General features: G+C 40.6%; 1 protein-coding gene across 1 annotated transcript in view; it reads left to right on the top strand.

Moving 5' to 3' along the window:
• fer1l6 (fer-1 like family member 6) overlaps positions 1 to 20,970 on the top strand; it is a 32,082-nt gene that overhangs the window by 8,716 nt on the left and 2,396 nt on the right. The window contains 30 exon segments of the mRNA XM_028590413.1: positions 695 to 815; positions 1,143 to 1,243; positions 2,158 to 2,260; positions 2,436 to 2,555; positions 2,766 to 2,918; positions 3,035 to 3,206; positions 3,548 to 3,672; positions 4,201 to 4,335; positions 4,457 to 4,606; positions 4,711 to 4,818; positions 6,428 to 6,490; positions 7,297 to 7,395; positions 7,592 to 7,817; positions 8,454 to 8,587; positions 8,705 to 8,827; positions 8,925 to 8,967; positions 11,801 to 11,898; positions 12,287 to 12,415; positions 12,501 to 12,635; positions 13,586 to 13,713; positions 13,816 to 13,986; positions 15,808 to 15,962; positions 16,539 to 16,681; positions 17,269 to 17,357; positions 17,484 to 17,582; positions 17,890 to 18,010; positions 20,108 to 20,182; positions 20,185 to 20,246; positions 20,422 to 20,584; positions 20,729 to 20,829. Coding sequence (XP_028446214.1) covers positions 695 to 815; positions 1,143 to 1,243; positions 2,158 to 2,260; positions 2,436 to 2,555; positions 2,766 to 2,918; positions 3,035 to 3,206; positions 3,548 to 3,672; positions 4,201 to 4,335; positions 4,457 to 4,606; positions 4,711 to 4,818; positions 6,428 to 6,490; positions 7,297 to 7,395; positions 7,592 to 7,817; positions 8,454 to 8,587; positions 8,705 to 8,827; positions 8,925 to 8,967; positions 11,801 to 11,898; positions 12,287 to 12,415; positions 12,501 to 12,635; positions 13,586 to 13,713; positions 13,816 to 13,986; positions 15,808 to 15,962; positions 16,539 to 16,681; positions 17,269 to 17,357; positions 17,484 to 17,582; positions 17,890 to 18,010; positions 20,108 to 20,182; positions 20,185 to 20,246; positions 20,422 to 20,584; positions 20,729 to 20,829 — 3,645 coding nt within the window.

Genomic DNA, 20,970 nt, shown 5'->3' with positions numbered 1-20,970 from the left:
TACTGAAGGAATGTGGCTTATTATATAATTACAGTGTTTAATTTGTCTTTGTTTGGAATTACAAAGCATTTTCCTTTAAGTTTAGATGAAAGCTCTGGTTATGGACAGTAGTTAAGAATTTTTTTGTCAAACATACTGTAGTTCTTTTTTTAATTAAGAAAGAGTTCATAATATCGTCATGAATTGGGGAATCAATGAAAAGCAGTGAAAGGGGAGGTAACCTTGCTCCTTTTGACCTCATAAGGAGCAAGATTACAGATCAGCCCATCTGAGCTTTCATTTTCTCAAAGGCAGAGCAGGATACCCAGGGCTCGGTTTACACCTATCACCATTTCTAGCCACTGGGGGACCAAAGGCAGGCTGGGGGAACGCATATTAATGTTAAAAAACCTGATAAAGTTTTCATGCCATGAGATTCAATTCGAATTAAGTTATCCAGCATTTCATAAATGAAAGTAGATGACTGATGCCTCAAAGTAAATCCAGATATTTAATAGTATTACTAGCTATCTCGACCCTTTTACGTTTGGTAATTACCAAAATCTTGTAGCTCGGTGGTGAGTGATGTAATTGTAGAGTCTTTCAGTTCCAGCGAAGAAGAGCGTTTCCTAGCTTTACAACATATTGCTCTTCATTGTTTTCTCCTTGTGTTCTGTAGATAACTGTTGTTTCATGTGCGCGTGTGTACATTTAGGCACTACATGTATCTTCCCCTGGAGAAGCAGAAGCCGTGTATTAATGTGCTGAGTCACTGGGAGAACCGAACCTACCGACTCTACAACTCTAATATGCTGGAGAATATAGCTGTTCTGTTTGTATGAACACACACACACGCACGCACGCACACACACACACACACACACACACACACACACACACACACAAACTTTTATGGCATGTTATTTTTACTGATCACATTTTTGTCAACATGATCTGATGTGTGCTCTTGCCTCATCATGGGAATGTATTTAAACCATTAAATGTCTAAAGAGACTGCTAAAACATCTTTTTTGTAACATTGTGCAGTGACCTGATGTACAGTAGTTGTAATAGTGAAAGGTCACTGAAAAGCCTACCTCAAAACTCTGTGAATAGTTTCACTGCCATCCCAGTAAAAAAACTCATATTTTTTTGTTTTTTAGGAGGAGGGATTGGAATTTGCAGCCGAGCTAAACAGGAATTCAGATCCAGGAGCGGAGCATATGCTCAAAACCATCCTCAGAGAGTTCTGTATGGACGCCAGGTATTCTAATCGGAGCATAATAACACTGTTGGTGTCTCACTTTAACAATGATGGGAATGTATTACTGTAACAGCATTGTGAGAAAATATATAATTACGTCATAGCCTACATTAATCTAGAAGTTTGTCCAGGATTGAAACTTTGTTTACGAATATGTTGGCACTTGACTTATAAGTGTTCATGCTAAACCAGGGATCTCAAACTCAATTTACCTGGGGGCCGCTGGAGGCAGAGTCTGGGTGAGGCTGGGCCGCATCAGGTTTTCCACAAGAAAAGCTTTGTAAAAAAAATTCCAATCTTCTCAAATCTCTTTATTTTTTATTATTTATATTCTTTTATCCCGCCGCGTACACATCACTTTGATTTATTTTGTCAGAGAGAGAGAGACCTCATATTAACTCTCTAAGTGCCATTGACGTGTCTGTGTGTGTATGTATATATATATATATATATATATATATATATATATATATATATATAACAAATTGGGATTTGTTATATGCAGGGGCTCTTAATAGGGGGATCCGGCAGTATACCCCCCCGGGAAAAAAAATTGAAAAATAAACTGTGAAATGGCACTTTCTGGAGAGTTTTGTGCAAAGAAATGGAGAAATTGACTCACAAACTATCGTCCCACGGGCCAAGAATTGGCCTGCGGGCATAAAAATGGCATGCGGGCAGAAAATCTGCTGGTCGCATAAATGGCCAGCTGGACATAAATAACCAGCTGGGCGCAAAATAACCCAGGGGCCGCGAGTTTGAGACTCCTGTGCTAAACCCATTTGAATCCTTGACATCTCAATGCTGTTGTAAAGCATCAAAACCAAAATAACAACAGTATTCACTGTTACTTTAAACACTGAAAAGGACCTGCAGAATATTGAAGTGTTGCAAACTGTTCTGTATTTCTGCAGGAGTTTCATAGCAACATCAGAGGCCAAGTTGAAGGCAGAGCTAAAGTCGAGCTACCTGACACAGCTGGATAGGAAACGCCTCACCATGTGTAAAGAGGAACTGGTGGGGAAATCTGAGACATACACACACACACACACACACACACTAAGAATTCTTCCTGTTACATCAATACTAACAAGCATAGAGCATTTGCACCAAAGATGTGCACAAATCATGCATTTCAACAACGTGTGTGTGTGTGTGTGTGTGTGTGTGTGTGTGTGTGTGTGTTTTGCAGGAGAGTATGATAGAAGAGGCCAAGTCCTTGGTTGACAGGAAGAGAAACACTGGTGGTGTGAAAGAATTGCTGCTGGATGCAACAAAACTCACACACAAACTACGCTTCCTTGTGGAGGAGGTATGGAACTCACCATGTTTGTGTGTGTGTGTGTGTGTGTGTGTGTGTGTGTGTGTGTGTGTGTGTGTGTGTGTGTGTGTGTGTGTGTGTGTGTGTGTGTGTGTGTGTGTTCATTTCAATTCATGTTCAATTCACTGTTTTTTTTATTATTTACATTGCACATCCAAAAAACCTTTCTTACACACATGTGCACGCCTTCACATTCTGCAGCCCCAGCACACAGTGCCCGATGTATTTGTGTGGTTGCTAAGCAACAACAAGCGTGTTGCTTACTCTCGGGTGCGTGCCAGAGACCTGCTGTACTCCAGAAGCCGGGAGGCCCGAGGAATCCACTGTGGCAAGATATTAACACTGTTTCTAAAGGTAAACACACACACACACACACACACACACACACACACACACACACACACACAAAAAGAACTTTAATGTAGGGAGACTGGGAGAAAAAAAAAAACTCTATGTTTGTATATGTGCAGCCTCCAGGAAAGCGTGTTACAGGCTTGTCAGTCCAAGCAAAGCTGGATGTGTATCTGTGGTATGGAACCTGTTCAGAGTCCATCCACATGCTGGACGATCTGCCTGCACGGTTCATTTCGGCCACCGGAGGCGCTGACGCCAGCTGCCCTCCAACAAGCCTGCTGTGCACAGGTGAGAAGCAGTGCAAAGTCATTTTCTCTAATTATTTGTAGTCATTTTGTCTTTGAACTTCACACGTAGCAAATGGCAGTCCTTAACGTTTTTTTGGCTTCTTTTTGACCACTGACTAGAAACAGAAAATGTTGCCACTAATGATTATTGCCATTGTCAATTAATCTGTTGATTATTTTTTCGAATAATCCTTTCGTTGTTTGGGCTATAACATGTCAGAAAATTATTCCCTTGGTCACTGTTTCCCAAAGCCCTAGAATACGTCCTCAAATGTCTTGTTTTAAACGGATGCTTTAAAGTCACCCTTAACCACATGTTATATTGTGAATCTGTGTCTCTAGAGCAGTATCAATTCCAGTTGAGGTGCCACATGTATCAGGCTCGAGGTCTCATCGCTGCAGACACCTCCGGCCTGTCTGACCCTTTTGCTCGAGTCACCTTTCTGTCACACAGCCAGACCACCAATGTAAGTGAGTGTTTGTGCTCCTAGAACACTAAATAAAGCTTCTCTGGGATTGCTGATCACCAAGCTGCTTGTGTTAGAACTGCACTTGGATCCAAAAGCAGCTTGTACACACACACATTTTTTTATTTATTAATTACACTAATAACACTCAGATAAAGGAATAACCTAAACTTGAAATAAAACCTGCAGAATAATAATAATAAAAAAATCACATATCTAGATATCTCATATATCTAGATTCTTCTGCTTCTGATATAGTATGTTACTGGTGTACAACTGGTGGCTAGTCAGCTGATGCTAACTTTATTTTTGAGATGGGACTTGATTAATAGTTAAGTAATGGTCTTGCTAGCAGTTAGTTAATTGTTTCGTAAGTGCTTTGTTAATGGGTTGTAAATACACTTGCAATCTAGCGTAACTGCGTTTTACTGTGTGTAGGATTTGAGCTGTCATTGTCCAGGTCTGTGTTTATTTGTGTGTTCATGGTGTGTGTGTGTGTGTGTGTGTGTGTGTGTTTGCTGCTGTCAGATAATCAGTCAGACTCTCAGTCCGACATGGAATCAGTGTTTGCCGATGAGCCCCCTGCTGCTTAGTGGAGATCTGCAGCACATCCAGCAGGAGCCGCCACGCATTGTCATCGAGGTGTACGACGACGACGCGCTGGTAACGCCACATAGACGGACCCATTGACAAATAAAACAAGTAATGCTTTAATCATGGTTTTGCTGCTAGCTGCTGACTCTAAACGTGTGACCCTTTCTGATCTCATCCCCGTCCTCTGCAGAGTAAGGCGGATTATCTGGGAGCCACGGTGACGGTGCCTGAGGTGAGATTGTCCTCTGACCCCTACACACCTCCAACTCTGCAGTACAGCCCCCTGCACTGCGGCAGCCAGACAGGAGGAGACCTGCTGGCTGCTTTTGAACTGCTGCAGGTCAGTCAGTAACCATTCAGTTTCCATCTTGACGATGCAGGATGAGACAATAATGAAGAATGAAGCACTCATAATAAAGAAGTATCACTGTAATGAACGTGTAGATCCAAGAGTTTGGAGAGCCGAGTCTGCCGGCGTTAGAGGAACAGGAAGGAGGCATCTTCACAGTTCCTGCCAACATCAGACCTGTTCTCAGCACCTACAGGCTGGAGGTATGGCTGCCCGTGTGTGTGTGTGTGTGTGTGTGTGTGTTTTAGGACACTCAGGCTTTTAAAAACTACTGCATGTTTGTGACCCCTGTTTTTTAAAGGGGTGATAGAATGCAAAACCGATTTTACCTTGTCATAGTTGAAAAATGACAGTTTGGTGGGTAAATAGGACATGGAACCGCGGAGCCCCGGGAAGTGCAGTAATCCACAAAGGATGACTTTGCCCTGGGTATGGAGCCCAGCAGGCTGCTGCTTTCTCGTGAGACTGTGTGGAGCTCCTAAAGTCCGACACGTCTTACCAAATTTGCAATTAGCCATCTATTTTCATAAAACGACCAATATTTGAGCTTTATATAGTTGATTTCTCGCATAAAAAAGTATCAAAAGTGAATTTGGTAACGAAACATTGCAGTGTCTAGAATATGAGACCTGCTGTATCGTCTCTAATGTGTGTGTATGGGGATTCGCTCAACCAATCAGCGCGCAGCTCATCTAAATATTCATGAGCATAACATATTTGGAAGAAAAGCTCTTGTTACAAATAGGGCCAAAACACAGGGATGCATAAGGGTCAATAAAATATCAACCAGGCCATTTTCAGCCCAACCAATGTTACATACCCCATTAGGAGACCTTAAGGAACAATGTGAAATACCCTATATAATCATTCTATCACCCCTTTAAAGGTCCCATGGCATGAAAACTTCACTTTATGAGGTTTTTTAACATTAATATGAGTTCCCCCAGCCTGCTTATGGTCCCCCAGTGACTAGAAATGGTGATAGGTGTAAACCGAGCCCTGGGTATCTGCTCTGCCTTTGAGAAAATGAAAGCTCAGATGGGCCGATCTGGAATCTTGCTCCTTATGAGGTCATAAGGCGACATGCCCACCCTCCACCTTGCCCCCCTCTCCTGCTCAATAGCATTTAAAGCTACAGACACAGAAATGGCACATTCTAAGGAAAGCTCATTGTGGGATTGGCTCTAGTTGCTGTGATTCTGCACCAAGGCTGAATTTCGGGAAAGAGACTTCAGATACAGTATTAGGGGACGACTAAGGTCTATATAAAAGAGACTTCAGATACAGTATTAGGGGACCAATAAGGTCTATATTAAAGAGACTTCAGATACAGTATTAGGGGACCACTAAGGTCTGTATTAAAGAGACTTCAGATACAGTATTAGGGGACCACTAAGGTCTATATAAAAGAGACTTCAGATACAGTATTAGGGGACCACTGAGGCCTATACAAAAGCATCCAAAAAGCAGCATGTCATGGGACCTTTAAAGATTTCTTCTGACGTAAAGTTTTGTTTCATCCAGTCCATGAACAACACTGAACTGAGTTGTTTTGTCATTGGACGACTCTCCGCATGACATTACACACTCATTTATCATTAAAGTTCCTCTGCCATTTTTTTCTTAAAAAGCTGATAGGTTAGAGGTACAAAGTTTTAACCCAGCAGCACTGTTATGAAATGGGAATGGTGATATACTGTGTGTATATATAATGTTTTTTTTTTGCCAATAAATAACACACCAAACAGTTTTGGTATCAAAATCCAAGCCCAGCACTCAGCTTTAACAAACCTTTATGTATGTGTCCACTAGGTGTTTTTCTGGGGTCTGAGGGAGCTGAAGAAGGTTCAGTTGCTGTCTGTTGATCGCCCACAGGTACACACACATAGACACACGCACACACACATACACACGCGCACACAAACACACACACACACACACCTGTGTTGTCTTAACTTAGCCAGGTATATGCTCCTTTCTGACTGCACAACTAAAACACAGTAGTGTCAAGTCAAGATGTTTTCATTTAGTTTAAAGCTATAGTGCGTAGTTTCTGTCGCCCCCATGAGGAATTCTAAGTAATGACAACAAAATTGTCGGCACGTCCACATGATACAAGCCTTCCATGATCGCGCACCACCCCCACCCCTCCTCCATGCAGTTGCTATTAGCCGAGGAGGACACGGAGGATGAAAAAAACATGAAGGACTTGTCAGAAGAGGTGATTATCTTCACTCGAGTTTCTGCGTGCGAAAGTCTCCAGACAACACAATCTTCTGAACATAGCCATACTGAGAAATACAGAGAGAGTTGAGTGGAGCTGATAGTCTTTATTAGCTTTCTAGCAACTCATTTGGCAATGTATTGAATGTAACGGAGTTACGCACTAAAGCTTTAAATTGCCCAATATTACAAATTACAGATTTGCATGAAGAGGCTTACAGCATACTCTATCCCTAGACCTTTGATTCGGATAATGAGAAACTCCCCCCAAAAAACCTTTTAACAAGGAGAAAAATGAAAGAAACCTCAGGAAGCATCTATCATTGAAAAACATGAAACTAAAATCCAGTTAATTTACACATTAGAAGAAAAGATCTGGAAACTGTGAAAGACAGAAATAATGAAAAACAGATGGTGAATGTGAAATGATATAACAGTAACCTCTTCTCTTTCCCTAGGTCTTCATAGAGTGTGCAGGTAAAACATTGCGTTCCTCCGTCATTCAGAAGTACAAGTCCAACCCAAACTTCACCACGCTGGTTGATTTTATCGAGCTGGTAAGACGAATTGAGCATTTATACCCCATGTTTGTTTTTCTTTGGAATGATGTTCAGGTGCCGACATGCCTTTGGCCATGTAGTGTAATATGTTACGACGTATCCACTCTAGCTAAGGAATCAATAAATGTGTTGGTTAATTAATGGACTTTCTTCGTATAACATACAACTTCTGCTCTATTCTGCCGTCCTTTAGGAGTTACCAGAGAACGAACACCTCCACCCTCCTCTCAGCATCACTGTTGTCGATTGGCGGGCGTTTGGTCGCAGCACGTTGGTAGGAAACCACATTATCAACAACCTCAAGGCCTTCAAATACATCCCACCCCCAGCCCCGCCTGCTCCTGTACAGAAACACAAACCACCCAAAGTCACATACACCCTTGGACCTGCCCTGACACCAGATCCAGAAAGCACTGATGGTAATAAATCAACAGAGGAGCTACACTAACATTTGTTTTGCTATTATCATATGTGATGATTGGAGAGCAGAGAAAAAAACTGTAGTAACATTGAGTGTTTTTTCGGCCACAATCAAAACCACTTTTAAATGTATTTTTTGAAATATTTTCTTACATTAAAAGAAAACTCTTTTTTTACTTGAAAATATATTTTTGGTTGCAAAACTGCCAGGGACTCAGAGCACATAAACAATATAAGTATTAAATAGTCCTTCCGTTAAGTTATGTCAATATGCAGGTTGGAAAGAATTAAAGATGTTTTTTTTGTTTTTTTTTAAGATAATTTTTGGGGCATTTTAGGCCGTTTATTTGTATAGGACAGCTTACAGTAGACTTGAAAGGGGATAGACAGGGGGAATGACATGCAGCAAAGGGCTGCAGGTCGAAGTTCAACCAGCGGCCGCTGCGTCTAGGAGAAAACCTCTATATATGGGCACATGCGCTACCAGGTAAGCTACCTAGGTGCCCAGGAATAAAGATGTTTATGAAAATGATGATGATAGAGAAGATAATTATGATTGATTGATTTACAAATCTAGTTCAGCTCAGTTGATCTCGTCCCATAGGAAGACTTATCTTTTGTCACTCGTCCAATAGGATCGTCCCAGCACGCTGGAGAGACCAGTTCAGCTGCAGCACTAACAAATCAAGACTTCCTGATCACTGTGGAGGATGAAGCCCCACCTACACCTCCAGACCCACCCAATAAGGAAGAAACCAGGAAGAAAAGGGTGAAAGTCACAGCGTATACTATAACTACATAAGTAACTATATGTTCTTATGGATCACATACATCGCTGTCTAAATATTCTTTGCATGTGCATGTTGTGTATCTATTTTAAATCCAGGACAGCACGAAAATGAGCACTCGTGGTCGTTCCACCAAGCGGAGGAGGCGGACCATCGCTGACGAATCAGCAGAGAGTGTCATCGACTGGTGGTCCAAATACTACGCGTCTGTAGAGAAACAGGTTGCTCTGATTGTTCAGTTTTGTTGCAAAAGATCTAAAACATTTTTTTTTTCTCCAATAGAACATGTTAACGTGTGTGCTCCTGTTTGTGTTCCAGGCCCAACAGGACAGCTCTCCTTTCCCCCAGATCTTTGAGAGAGGTAAGAACTCATCTCATGTGACGTTAAACCTCTGTCAGTCATGTTGAAGATGCTCTGTGACTCACAACACTTGAGCTCCTATCCCACTGGACAAAAAAACTGCTAACATCTGGTTTTTCTCTTTAGTGGAAAAGGTTACAATTGTCATTCATTTCCGGCACAAATTACTTTGCAGTAGTCGCGGGTATTTATCGGCTCCAGCTCCGATCGGCAGGGATAGAAACATGACACCCGGGTGGACAGGCTTCTGACACGATGCAGTGATGCGCACTGAAGTTCCGGATGTTGCCGCGTAAATAAAAAGAAACAGCATGCAGTAGCGCCTGAACATCAGCACTGAGTTTGAAAGAGAGACTGATAAAGTAATAGATATAAAAAAAGAAGTAACCACCGTAACATTTTCACTGGCCTCCATACTGCTTTCTATGGTTTATTAATCCTGTTTTACGTTTGTGACAACGAACATGAGGTCACCAGAAAAAAAGAAAAGAAAGGCATACTCGTCTATTGGCAATGGGAAAGGAGTCTATCACTTATTTTTAGCGTGTTTTCCCGCATTTGAAATACCTGAATATATCTGATAATTTTGGTGTAAAAAGGTTATTAGTTGTGTTTTGTTGAATTCAATCCCATATTAGTGGATTAGTTCCCTATTGACTGGGGTGTGACGGAAGTCTGAAAGACACTAATCTGCAATAATATTCAACACATTACTTAACACTTGTTGCAATTAATATGACCAAAACTAAGGTATTTCCCCTTTGTCCTGAATGCCCTGAATGTCCTTTTTTGTGCACCCTATTGGGACACTTAGACACAGAGGAGAACGTCATCCACACTGAATCTCTCTTTTTTGAACCTCTGTCATTAACCTGTATTTTTGTATATGACTTTGCAAACATAAAATAGTGATCTGATTGGCCCCTCTGATTTGGCATAAAAATACGATTCAAGTCAGTTGTCTGACATCAGAAATATTACCCTTTGTGGTAAATGACAATAACTAAACCCTGCTGTATTAGAAGTTATTATAGGTGATCAATGTCCACACAATAGGAATGAATTCCCCCAAATAGTGGTGGTGAAGAAGAGACTTAGCTGTGTTCTTATTGTTTAGGCGTTTCAGAGTTTTGAACATTTTACCACTGAAACTATCAGTTTAAATCTAAAATAAATATGCGATTAAAGTCGTCTTTGGAAGGTGTTACCCCATTATTTCCCCATTATTTCCCCCTGACCCACACACACATTGTTGTGCATTGCAGCTTTGCCGTACCAGAGCTTGCTCAGCGATGGAATAGACTCCTTGGGTAAGGACAAAGACACGTAGCTAAAAAAGTTCTCATTACAGGACATAAAGCAATTTCAAGCCAGTTTTAGCCTCTGTTAATCGTAACTTCCTTGGAGGAAATCTTCTTCTTTTCGTTTACTGACAACTGGAAGCTCTGGGGACTGACTGTATCTGACTGGTTTCTGTGGTATACTATCCTGTAGATAGATCTGTTAGGCTCTGTTTAAAGTATTACACTGTTGATGTACTGGATGTGTAGTTCTGTCACTGCATGATCTGCCCTGCAGCTACCACTTTTACCCTCCAGGTACTTTTAGCAGTGGACAAAGTGGTGTTGGCCACTTTACTGGGGGTACAAATACCTAAGATTTTATTCTAGAGGCATCACTATGGTGTTATTTAATGTTCAGGTGAGCAGCATTTATAAGGTTTCTAAAAAAATCCCCTGGAAAGGGCATAATGATGGTACTTTTCCCATGGCTTTGTATGACATTTCTTTATGAAATGCTATACTGTAACTTTTTATGATTTTTTTTTTATGGCATACTGGGCATGCACAAGCTGGAATGCTATTGATAAGGGTATATGCGTCATCTTCGTACCGTTTGGCAAACTCAAAAAACTTCATCAAAACATGGACAAACGTGGATAGAACATTGTATAATCTGACCAAAACATCTCTGTACAATTCCAAACATGGACCGACAGCCATGGCTCATCAACGAACATATGCGTTTGTCTGTGTTTGTTGGTGAATGTTTGATTGGTGTGCCATGGCTAACAAACTCTTTCTTCTTTTGTATTTTTTTCCGGAGATGAGGGAGACTAAATTGAGCGTCAGCGTCAGTTCTGGCAAGCCATGTAGTCAAGACGCTGCTAACGCTATTGGCCATCAACACGGCTCATCAGCTGATCTGCTCCAGCTGAGCTGCATCAGCTGATCTGGATTAGCCCATCAGCTGGTCAACACCCCTCGCTGCTCAATGGCTACACTCAAACAGGGCGCCCTATTTAAAGCAGATTCAGTTAGCTCCTACCTGATTGCTGCTCACTTCTCTGCCGCCCGTCACCTCCCCAGCTCCTCCTGGTCGTGTGTGACGTGGCATTTGCTTCTATGTCATGGTTGCTGCTCTGTTCATGTGGGGGAATAGTTCAGCTCTCCCAGTCCTAAACTGTGTGAGCGTTCCCTAATGCTGCTGCGGTCCTCTGACTCTCTGCTATTTCATGGTGCTCATGAAAGGTCAAAGGACTCCCTGAACAGAGCCATACCGCCAAAATTTAATTCAGAATTTATTAGCTGAAATGCAATTATTCAATAATAATTTCCTAAATAATTTTTATTGTCATGTGTGTTCTTGACTTTATGGACCTGACACAACTTAAGTTATTAAAAAAATGACTGAATGTAGTTTGTTCCCTGCCGTTAACCACTTTGTCATCACAATGCAAACACATGTTTTGGCTTTCTCTTTACTTCCATGCAACGGTGCCTTGTGTCAGTGTGTCGCCACTGAAAATATCTTGTTTTGTGTGTTCCAACAGTCAGCAGCTTCTCCGATGGGGACAAGAAGAAGAAACAGAAAGAAAAAGGAACCCTGGAGCCAAGCATTGGTCTGCCTACTAAATTAGCCACACTCAAGGTACACCGTTCCCAAACACTGCAAGTCCAATAAGATCACAGCAGAAACTCTGACAAATAAGATGCTCAGAACGCAGGAGTATGTAGTCCGACTAAGCTTGATTGACAGCTTCCTCACTCTGCTTTTACTTGTTTTGCACCCGTTAAGGTGGGACAATGTATGTTATCATTGTCATTATTTAATAGAGTGTGTGTCATCAGGTAAATCCCCTCACACCTCCACCTATTGTCAGGATTCTGCAGACCAAAGTTTGGTGCATTTGTTAAAAACTAAATTCTCTTTACAAATATGTGCACTTTTTTTTTTTTAATCAAACAATATATCTTGGTAATAATACATGTCAGAGAGAAAAAAGTTTGATGCAGTGATGCTGGCAATCTCTCTGCAGCTGTACAACAAGGAGCTGGAGGCAGAGTTTGGCCCTTTTGATGACTGGGTGAACACATATGAGCTGTTCAGAGGGAAAGCCAACGAGGAAGAGGGCGCGACTGAGGAGAGATTTGTTGGCAAATTTAAGGTGAGACAATAAAGTTGAATGACCTCTATGGGAAGCACTCATCTATCTTCGTTATTGTTCCAATCCATTCTAATCTTCTCTGCAGGGGCGATTCTGCCTGTATAAGCTGTCTGAGGATGAGGATTGGGACAAAGACGCAGACACCGGGAACTTCAGAGTCAACAGAGGAATCCCTCCGAACGGACCGGTCCAAGTCCTCGTACGGGTTTACATCGTCTCTGTGCGTCTACATTTTATTGATCAGTTTTAGAAGTATACTATGGATGTTTTGGGGCATTAAGACTAAATGCACAGCTGTTGAGAGCATCTCAGAATAATTGTCCATAGTCCGCAACTAGGCTTCATTAAGGAATATCTGAAATTAAAATTTACAAATTTGCATATTTCCCAGCAAAGAAGTAAAATAACATTATGGCTAACACCTAGAAAGAACTAAAGGAGAAAATGTGCACAGCAAAACCCAAAAGGACGAAGAAAGGGATTTTTTAATTGACGATTTCTTTCAAATGAAGATATTAATCCCCCTTTCTTCCTGCTTGTTGCATCAAACATTGCATTTACGTACAAAAGTGGATGAATCCTCATGCAGGTCTGTGGGCTTTTTAAAAACAATCTTATCGTCTATTTTCATTGCAGGAGCTTTCCCAGGAACCTTTTTAGGAACTATCAAAAATGACCTGCATTTCAACCAGACGTACCATAGTCTAAATCTAGTTTCTGCTGTATAGTTTCTGCCATCCCAGAAGTCTGTTCTTCAGATGCAAAGCAATACATTACAAGGAACAACTTGACATCGACCTCCTCCACATTAATTGTAGTCATTTTTGCACGTAAAATGACTTTGTTGTTGCTGTTTTATTTAGTAATTTTCTTATGAAATTAATTTGCTTAGCCCTGTATAATTATATATAGTTTAACTCAGGGTTCAAAATGAACTTATTCGTCCACCAGCCAAATGCTGCTAGTGAATGTTTGGCTTGTGAGTACACTGGTGGATGGTGCTAAATTTAAACCCTGGTTTGACTGACTGCAGTGTAATACCTAACATGCAGGTCTGTTAACGTAGGCGAAGCCAGGGAAAGGTCATGCAAACAGGGTTCAAATACAGAATCCTTGCTTTTATGAGACTAAACTATACCAACGTGTTAATGTTCTCTCCTCTCTCTCCAGGCGTCTAACCTGCACCCAGCTGATCCGGATGGGAAGTCAGACCCTTACATTGTTATTCGACTTGGCAAAAATGAAATCAAAGACAGAGACAACTACATCCCTAAACAGCTGAATCCTGTGTTTGGAAGGTATAGTATGTGGCTGACTGACTACAGCTTATCCCTTTGTGTTTAAAGTATTTTCATATGTTGGGCCCGACACAGAACTTCTCCTTTTCTTCCTGCTTCCAGATCTTTTGAGATGCAGGCAACATTTCCTCACGAGTCTCTGCTGTCAGTGGTGATCTATGACTATGACATGGTGGGAGGGGACGACCTGATAGGAGAGACTCGCATCGACCTGGAGAACCGATTCTACAGCCGACACAGAGCCACCTGTGGCCTCCCTACTGAGTACAGTCTGTGAGTCTGGTAGTTTCATCCTAACCTGACTCCGCCAGATGGATTGCTTCGCATTTGCTCGGCATATCCATCTGGGAACTTTCCGTTGGAGAACTTTTGGGAACGGACAGAAAATACTGGTTAGCTGATTGGATAAACCATCTGTCTATCACCACCTATGTTGGTGATAGACGGGCCAAATCAACCAATCAGATCAAACTCTTGCCGAAACCAGTCGGGAGAAGAGCAAAAACATATATTCCTCCGCGAAAAGCCTCCAGTGCCGTTTTTTGCTCTTCTTTCAATGAAGGAATACTTTCTAATTTGGATAAAACTTGCGCGATAGCTACGCTCATCTCATCCGTGGAAGCTGCCATGTTGTTTAGCATAACTGTACGTACACACCGCCGCCGACTTGGGCGTCTAAAGATACCGGAAGTCATTAATTTTCAATGGAAGCTGGCTTCTCTCAGCTGCAAGGAGCGTCAAAACTGTCGGCGTCGCGTTTTGGGCGTTTTTTTGAGTCAATCAGAAAGTTGAACTTTGGTCAACTTTATGGTAATGAGCTATGACGCGGTTCAGCGGCAAGCAGCGGCAAACGGCAGCAACCAATCGGAATATAGACGTCCTTCTCGCTGGCTGATTCTGGAGAAACATACGATGTAAACTTTTGTTCCTACCAAGACATTAGTTCCATGAAAATGGAGGGAAGTCTCATAATCGCCGTTGCTGGGTTCCCCTATCATTTATGATGTGACGTTGTTTGCGTATAGGGACCAGTTAACGTGCCGTCACATGGTCTCTAAACAGTCCGCTCACAGTGAAGTCCTGCACGGGTCAACAGCTGGCGGCTGCTCGCTCTGCCTGCATTCTGCTGCGGTTCAGCGGCTAACTGCTAACAGACACCGCTGTGACCAACAAACAATACAAATGATGTCCTTATATATGTAATTTATAAAAGGTTTCTAGTGTCAGTGTATTGGCCGTGCAGTGGCTGCTTGTGCTTTTTCTTCAATCGTGTGTTGCACATGATCGAAGAACGCTCCCACGTCAGAGCGGCCAAAGCGTCAAACAGCTTCCTCGGACTTATGACAAGCGTCCTCGACAGGGCGTCCAGAGCTTCTTTGCAGCTCAAGTCGGCGGCGGTGTGTACGTACAGTAACAGTCGCTTCTCGTTGCGTTACACCTAAACCCGCCTCAAAACCAACGCTGATTGGTCGGTCGTTTGGCGAACGGCTCAAGATGCCAGAATGATCTGCGAGTGGAAAACTGGAGCTCGCGACATCAGGACGGTCTCACGAGGCTAGTTTCATCCAGCTGGTTGCTACGTTGTCTCTGTGCTCTTATTTGTTTTTTTATTTTAGTTTTTATTGGATTTTCCGTATATATCCCAACTCTACACGGTCACATTACATAGAAAACAAATAATAGCAAACAGACAACAAAAAAAGTAACACAGCCTGGGAGAAAAAGTAACGACAGCCACAAAAATAAAAATGTTGAACATTACAAGTAGCTGCCTTATCTTCAAATAAATACACGCTGTGAGCCAGTGTCCTTATATTTTGTCTATGTAAAGTATCCACTTCTGCCATCTCTTTGCGTACAAATCTTCCCTCAAACCTTACACACAAGTCAATCTTTTTCATCGTCCTTAGTTTTTGTATGACATTAAACCATGGTTGTCATTTCCTATTTACCCACCAAACGCGTTTTTCAACTATGACAAGGTAAATTTTTTTTTTTGCATTCTATCACCCCTTTAAAACCTTACAATCTGTATAATAACCACACTAAAACAGGTTGCTATGCCTCCTCTGTTCTTCTCTGTCTGTCTGTTAGCGATGGTTATAATGCCTGGAGAGACTGTCTGAAGCCGACGGAGCTGCTGACTAAGCTGTGCAGAGACAACGCTCTGGACGACCCTCAATTCAAACCCGGACGCATCACTGTGGCTGGCAAAGTTTTCATTGGCAAGACGCTCTTCATGGATGAAGGTAAAGACTGGACACACTACATACTGCTGTTGGTCTGAGATGAGACATTTAGCATTTATAAGCACTATAAAACATGTATTACATGGTTTATAACACACTATAATGGTAGTTGTGAGCAGAGACTTTTTAAAGTGTTTATTATGTACACCATCAGTAACACTACATAACCATCTACATAAGAGTGACATGACACTGTCATGACACAGTCATGACACATGAACTCTAACCCTAACTTGTCATGACAAAAACCAAATGACACTTACTAAAAGAAGCGTTATGTCATGAACATTTATGACTTGTTTATAATGTTTATGACACGTTCATGACAGTGTCATGTCACTCTTATGTAGATACCGTCAAGTGAAGTGTAACCACACCATCTCTCAACAATTATAACTTATCCTAAGAGGACATATTTTAAATGAATACAAATACTTTATGTAATTTGTTTTCCTTATCTGTTTTCTGATAATACTTGTTGGGAAAATACATTAACAGCCACTTACTTACAACTACATAATATTGTAGTCTGTGGGACATTATGTGTGATGATTATGATGTGTGCTCATGTCTCAGACCAGCCACTGGAGTCCTATGAGCACTTGTCTCTGAAGATCCTGCACCGCTGGGCGGAGATCCCAGCTGTGGGATGCAAGCTGGTACCAGAACACATCGAGACCAGAACTCTGTTCAACAAGGCTCGGCCCGGCATGGACCAGGTATTTTACAGTATTTTAACACTATCTAACAAAGTACACGGTTCTCCGACTGTAATATGGATTAAAACCAAAATATTTTTTACAAAGTTTTCTTCAGACAACGAAAAGTAATGTGGCCTTTGTATGTCTTTACTCTATTCCACCAGCCTTAATGGTTCAGAATAAAAGCATATGACATTTTTATGACATACTATACTATACATTTTTGCAAGTGCTTTTCAGATTAAAAGATTTACAGAATACAATTAAAGAATCAGAAATACATGTAAAGTGTATGTACCCTGTGTGATATACAAAAACTAATTAATTTCAACGAATGTTATCTGATGCAAAAAACTATTATAAAACAAATTACATTTCAAAATGCTTCTGTTGGCTAGTACCTTATCCTCACACGAATAAACAATCCAAAAACATATTTTGAAAAATAGTAGACTCATCATTTTCAACTCATTATTAAAATAGGCCAAAGGCTAATTCTGGAAGTCTAATATTAGCTGAAGGAGCACAACTAGATAATGATCCATGTTTAATGTAATGCTACTTCTTTTCTGTGTGTGTGTGTGTGTGTCTGTGTGTGTGTGCAGGGTCAGGTCCAGATGTGGGTAGACATGTTTCCCATGGACTTACCTCATCCCGGGCGTTCAGTGGACATTTCACCTCGAACACCAAAAGGGTGAGAGCTTTCTCACCACCTCAATCTTTAAGTCTTGATGAAACAATATATGTTTTTGGAAAGGGAAACAGCCCCAATGTGTGTGTGTGTGTGTGTGTGTGTGTGTGTGTGTGTGTGTCTCTTCAGGTACGAGCTGCGTGTCATCATCTGGAACACAGAGGATGTGATTCTGGAGGACAGCAACTTCCTGACCGGTCAACAGTCCAGTGATATCTACATCAAGGGGTAACTACAAGCTTTTTTTTTTTAACGCACTCCTTTGGCTAATTCTAAACAATCTATCTTTTCTTGGTCAAAAATAAGTTTGCCTGGGCACCTGGATAGCTCACCTGGTAGAGTGTGGGCCCCATGTACAGAGGCTCAGTCCTCGCCGCAGCAGCTGCAGGTTCAATTCCGACCTGCGGCCTATCAAATAAAGGCCTAAAATGCCCCAAAAATAATCTAAAAAAAAAATAAGTTTGCCTACTTTTCCTTTCCTTTTAATGTCTATAGAAAAGTTCTAAGCACTGCTACTGTCGATCTTTCTCTGTAGCTGGTTGAAAGGTTTGGAGGATGACCGACAGGAGACAGACGTCCACTACAACTCTCTGACTGGGGAAGGAAACTTCAACTGGCGCTTTGTGTTCCCCTTCAGCTACCTGCCTGCTGAGAAGGTACTGACTAATGGACAGTCCCCTTCTGGTCTGCCACCGTGGGACCTTATTTCGGAAAATAATATGTGCGGTAGTTGGCGGCGAAAGACAATTTTTTTTTTTTTTTATCCTGTTTAAATTATGCCAATTAGACATAGGAAGTTTGTCACTATGAAAGCTTATTTTCATGGTGTCGACAGGGTCTTGAAAAGTATTAAATGTCTTAAACCCAGTTTCCAAAGTTTTACATTTCAAAGCTTGTTTCTTAATGTTAATATATCCAAAGAAGTTGTATATGCTACAGTTTGCATGGGCTTGTAGTGGAATAATGTGTAGTTTATTTATGGACTCTTCTTGGATTTTAAAATTTCTGCTTTTTTTTTTATTGTACAGTGATATGTAGATTTGAGAGACAGGAAAGGCGGGGGACAAAGAGAAAGGGGACGGTACTCTGTCTTTTTAATGACAATTTTTATGATATACTATACTAAGACTTTTATGACATGTTTTTTGACATACTATACTATAACTTTTTTATGTAATTTTTTATGACTTACTATACTATGACTTTTTAATATTTTTATGACACACTATACAATTACTTTTTTAAGTTATTTTTTATAACATACAACTTTATTATGTAATTTTTTTATGACATACTATGACTTTTTGTCACTTTGTATGACTTTCTATGACATTTTTCATGACATACTATACTATGACTTTTTTTTCAGCACTTTTTTCAACATACTATACTGGGACTGTTTTCGATATACTATACTACGACTTTTTTTCGACATACTAAACTATGACTTTTTTTGATACCGTATTGGTATACTATGACTTTTTTCGACGTACTATTACTTTTTTTCCCAACTAGGATTTTTTATCATTTGATGACTTTTTTTCATCATATTATACTGACTTTTTTTGAACATACTATACTATGACTTTTTTCCCTTTTTTTTGACATACTATGACTTTTTTCATCATACTATACTATGACTTTTTTTGTCATACTATACTATCGACTATTTCGATATACTGTTACGTTTTTCTGTTTTTTTTTTTTTACATACTAAACTGTGACTTTTGTCTGATTTGTTTTGACTTACTATACTATGACTTTTTTCGACATACTTCTAATATGACTTTTTTTCGTCATAGTATACTATAACTTTTTCAATATACTATACTGTGACTTTTCCACTTTTTTACAACATACTATACTTTGACTTTTTTATGACATTTTTTATGACATAGCCTACTATACTATAACTTTTTAATTTAATTTTGTATGACCTATACTATGACTTTTTTTTAATCACTTTTTTCGACATACTATTTTCAATATGCTATGCTACGACTTTTTTTTCGACATACTAAACTATGACTTTTTTTATAACTTTTTTCGATTTATACCGTATTGGTATACTATGCCTTTTTTCGACGTACTGAGTTTTTTCATCATACTATACTATGACTTTTTTCGATATACTATACAGTTACTTTTTTCTGATTTTTTTTTTTTTACATACTAAACTGTGACTTTTATCTGATTTGTTTTGACATACTATACTATGACTTTTTTGACTTACTACACTATGACTTTTTTCGACATACTTCTAATATGACTTTTGTCATACTGACTTTATCACTTTTTTCTTCATACTTATACTATGACTTTTTTCGATATACTATACTGTGACTTTTCCACTTTTTTCGTCATACTATACTATGACTTTTCCTGACATTTTTCATGACATACTATACTATGACTTTTATACATCATTTTTTTCACATACTATTCTATGACCTTTTATTACATTTACCACAATTCACATCGCTACGTTCACTTAAATGACGAGAGTATGATAAGAAAAAGTCTCAGGATGGACAGGATTGTCTTAAGGTTTGTTCTCACAGATAGGACAACAGTGTTACAATTAATGACAAGGAAAACGCATGAGAGAGGTTTTCTTCGGAGTTCTCACAGAATGGAAAGTGAAATGCAACATTAACAACACATTATAATATGACTTTGTAATGGACTTAGGAATATATTAGGAACCTGCAAAACACTATTACATTGTTAACACACATCTCTTTCTCTTACAGGTAGTAGTGGTGAGGAAGAGACAGCACATTTTCTCCCTGGATAAAAAAACAGCCATCCTTAGTCTGCAGGCTGGGAGAAGCTTCCTGCCATCCTTAGTCTGCAGGTCTGGGTGTGTGAGAGGCTCTCTGTGTGTGTCTTGTGTGTGTGTGTGTGTGTGTGTGTGTGTGTGTGTGTGTGTGTGTGTGTGTGTGTGTGTGTGTGTGTGTGTGTGTGTGTGTGTGTGTGTGTGTGTGTGTGTGTGTGTGTGTGTGTGTGTGTGTGTGTGTGTGTGTGTGTGTATTTGACTGATAATGTGTATGTGTTTGTTTGTGCATGTAGGCACCGTGGAGTTAGACCTCCATGGTTTGCCTCGAGGTGCAAAGACGGCAAAGTCATGTAAGGTGGACATGTTGACGGACGGGACAGAGAAAATCTCCATCTTTCAGCAGAAGAGAGCAAGAGGCTGGTGGCCCTTCTGCAAGTCTGGAGAGCTGACGGTACGTAAACAAACACACACACTGTAAAAAAAAAAAAAAAAAAAAACAAGTCATACAGACTGACAAGCAATTGTTGAGACTTTGACTGACAGGTCTGGAAAGTTTGATTGAGGGGTGTGCTCGGGTGTGGGCTGAATCCATCAGGGGAAAGTGGAGGCGGAGTTCCATCTTGTGACAGCTGAGGAGGGTGAGAAAAATCCTGTTGGCAGAGCCCGCAAGGAGCCGGAGCCGCTGCCAAAACCAAAGTAAGAGTCTGGCAGTATTCTCTCTCTCACCAAAATCAAAACTGGTGTGTGTTCCTTAACGGTAGTTTGCTGACCTTAGTTGATTTAGTAGCTGCTGGAATGCTATGCTATTTGGACTTTGGATAGCCTTTAAATGATTAC

This window comes from Perca flavescens, chromosome 11 (genome assembly GCF_004354835.1).
Source record: "Perca flavescens isolate YP-PL-M2 chromosome 11, PFLA_1.0, whole genome shotgun sequence".
In the NCBI taxonomy this organism is placed as follows: Eukaryota; Metazoa; Chordata; class Actinopteri; order Perciformes; family Percidae; genus Perca; species Perca flavescens.
The sequence above is the reverse complement of the archived record's forward strand: the minus strand, read 5'-3'. Positions and strand labels throughout refer to the sequence as shown.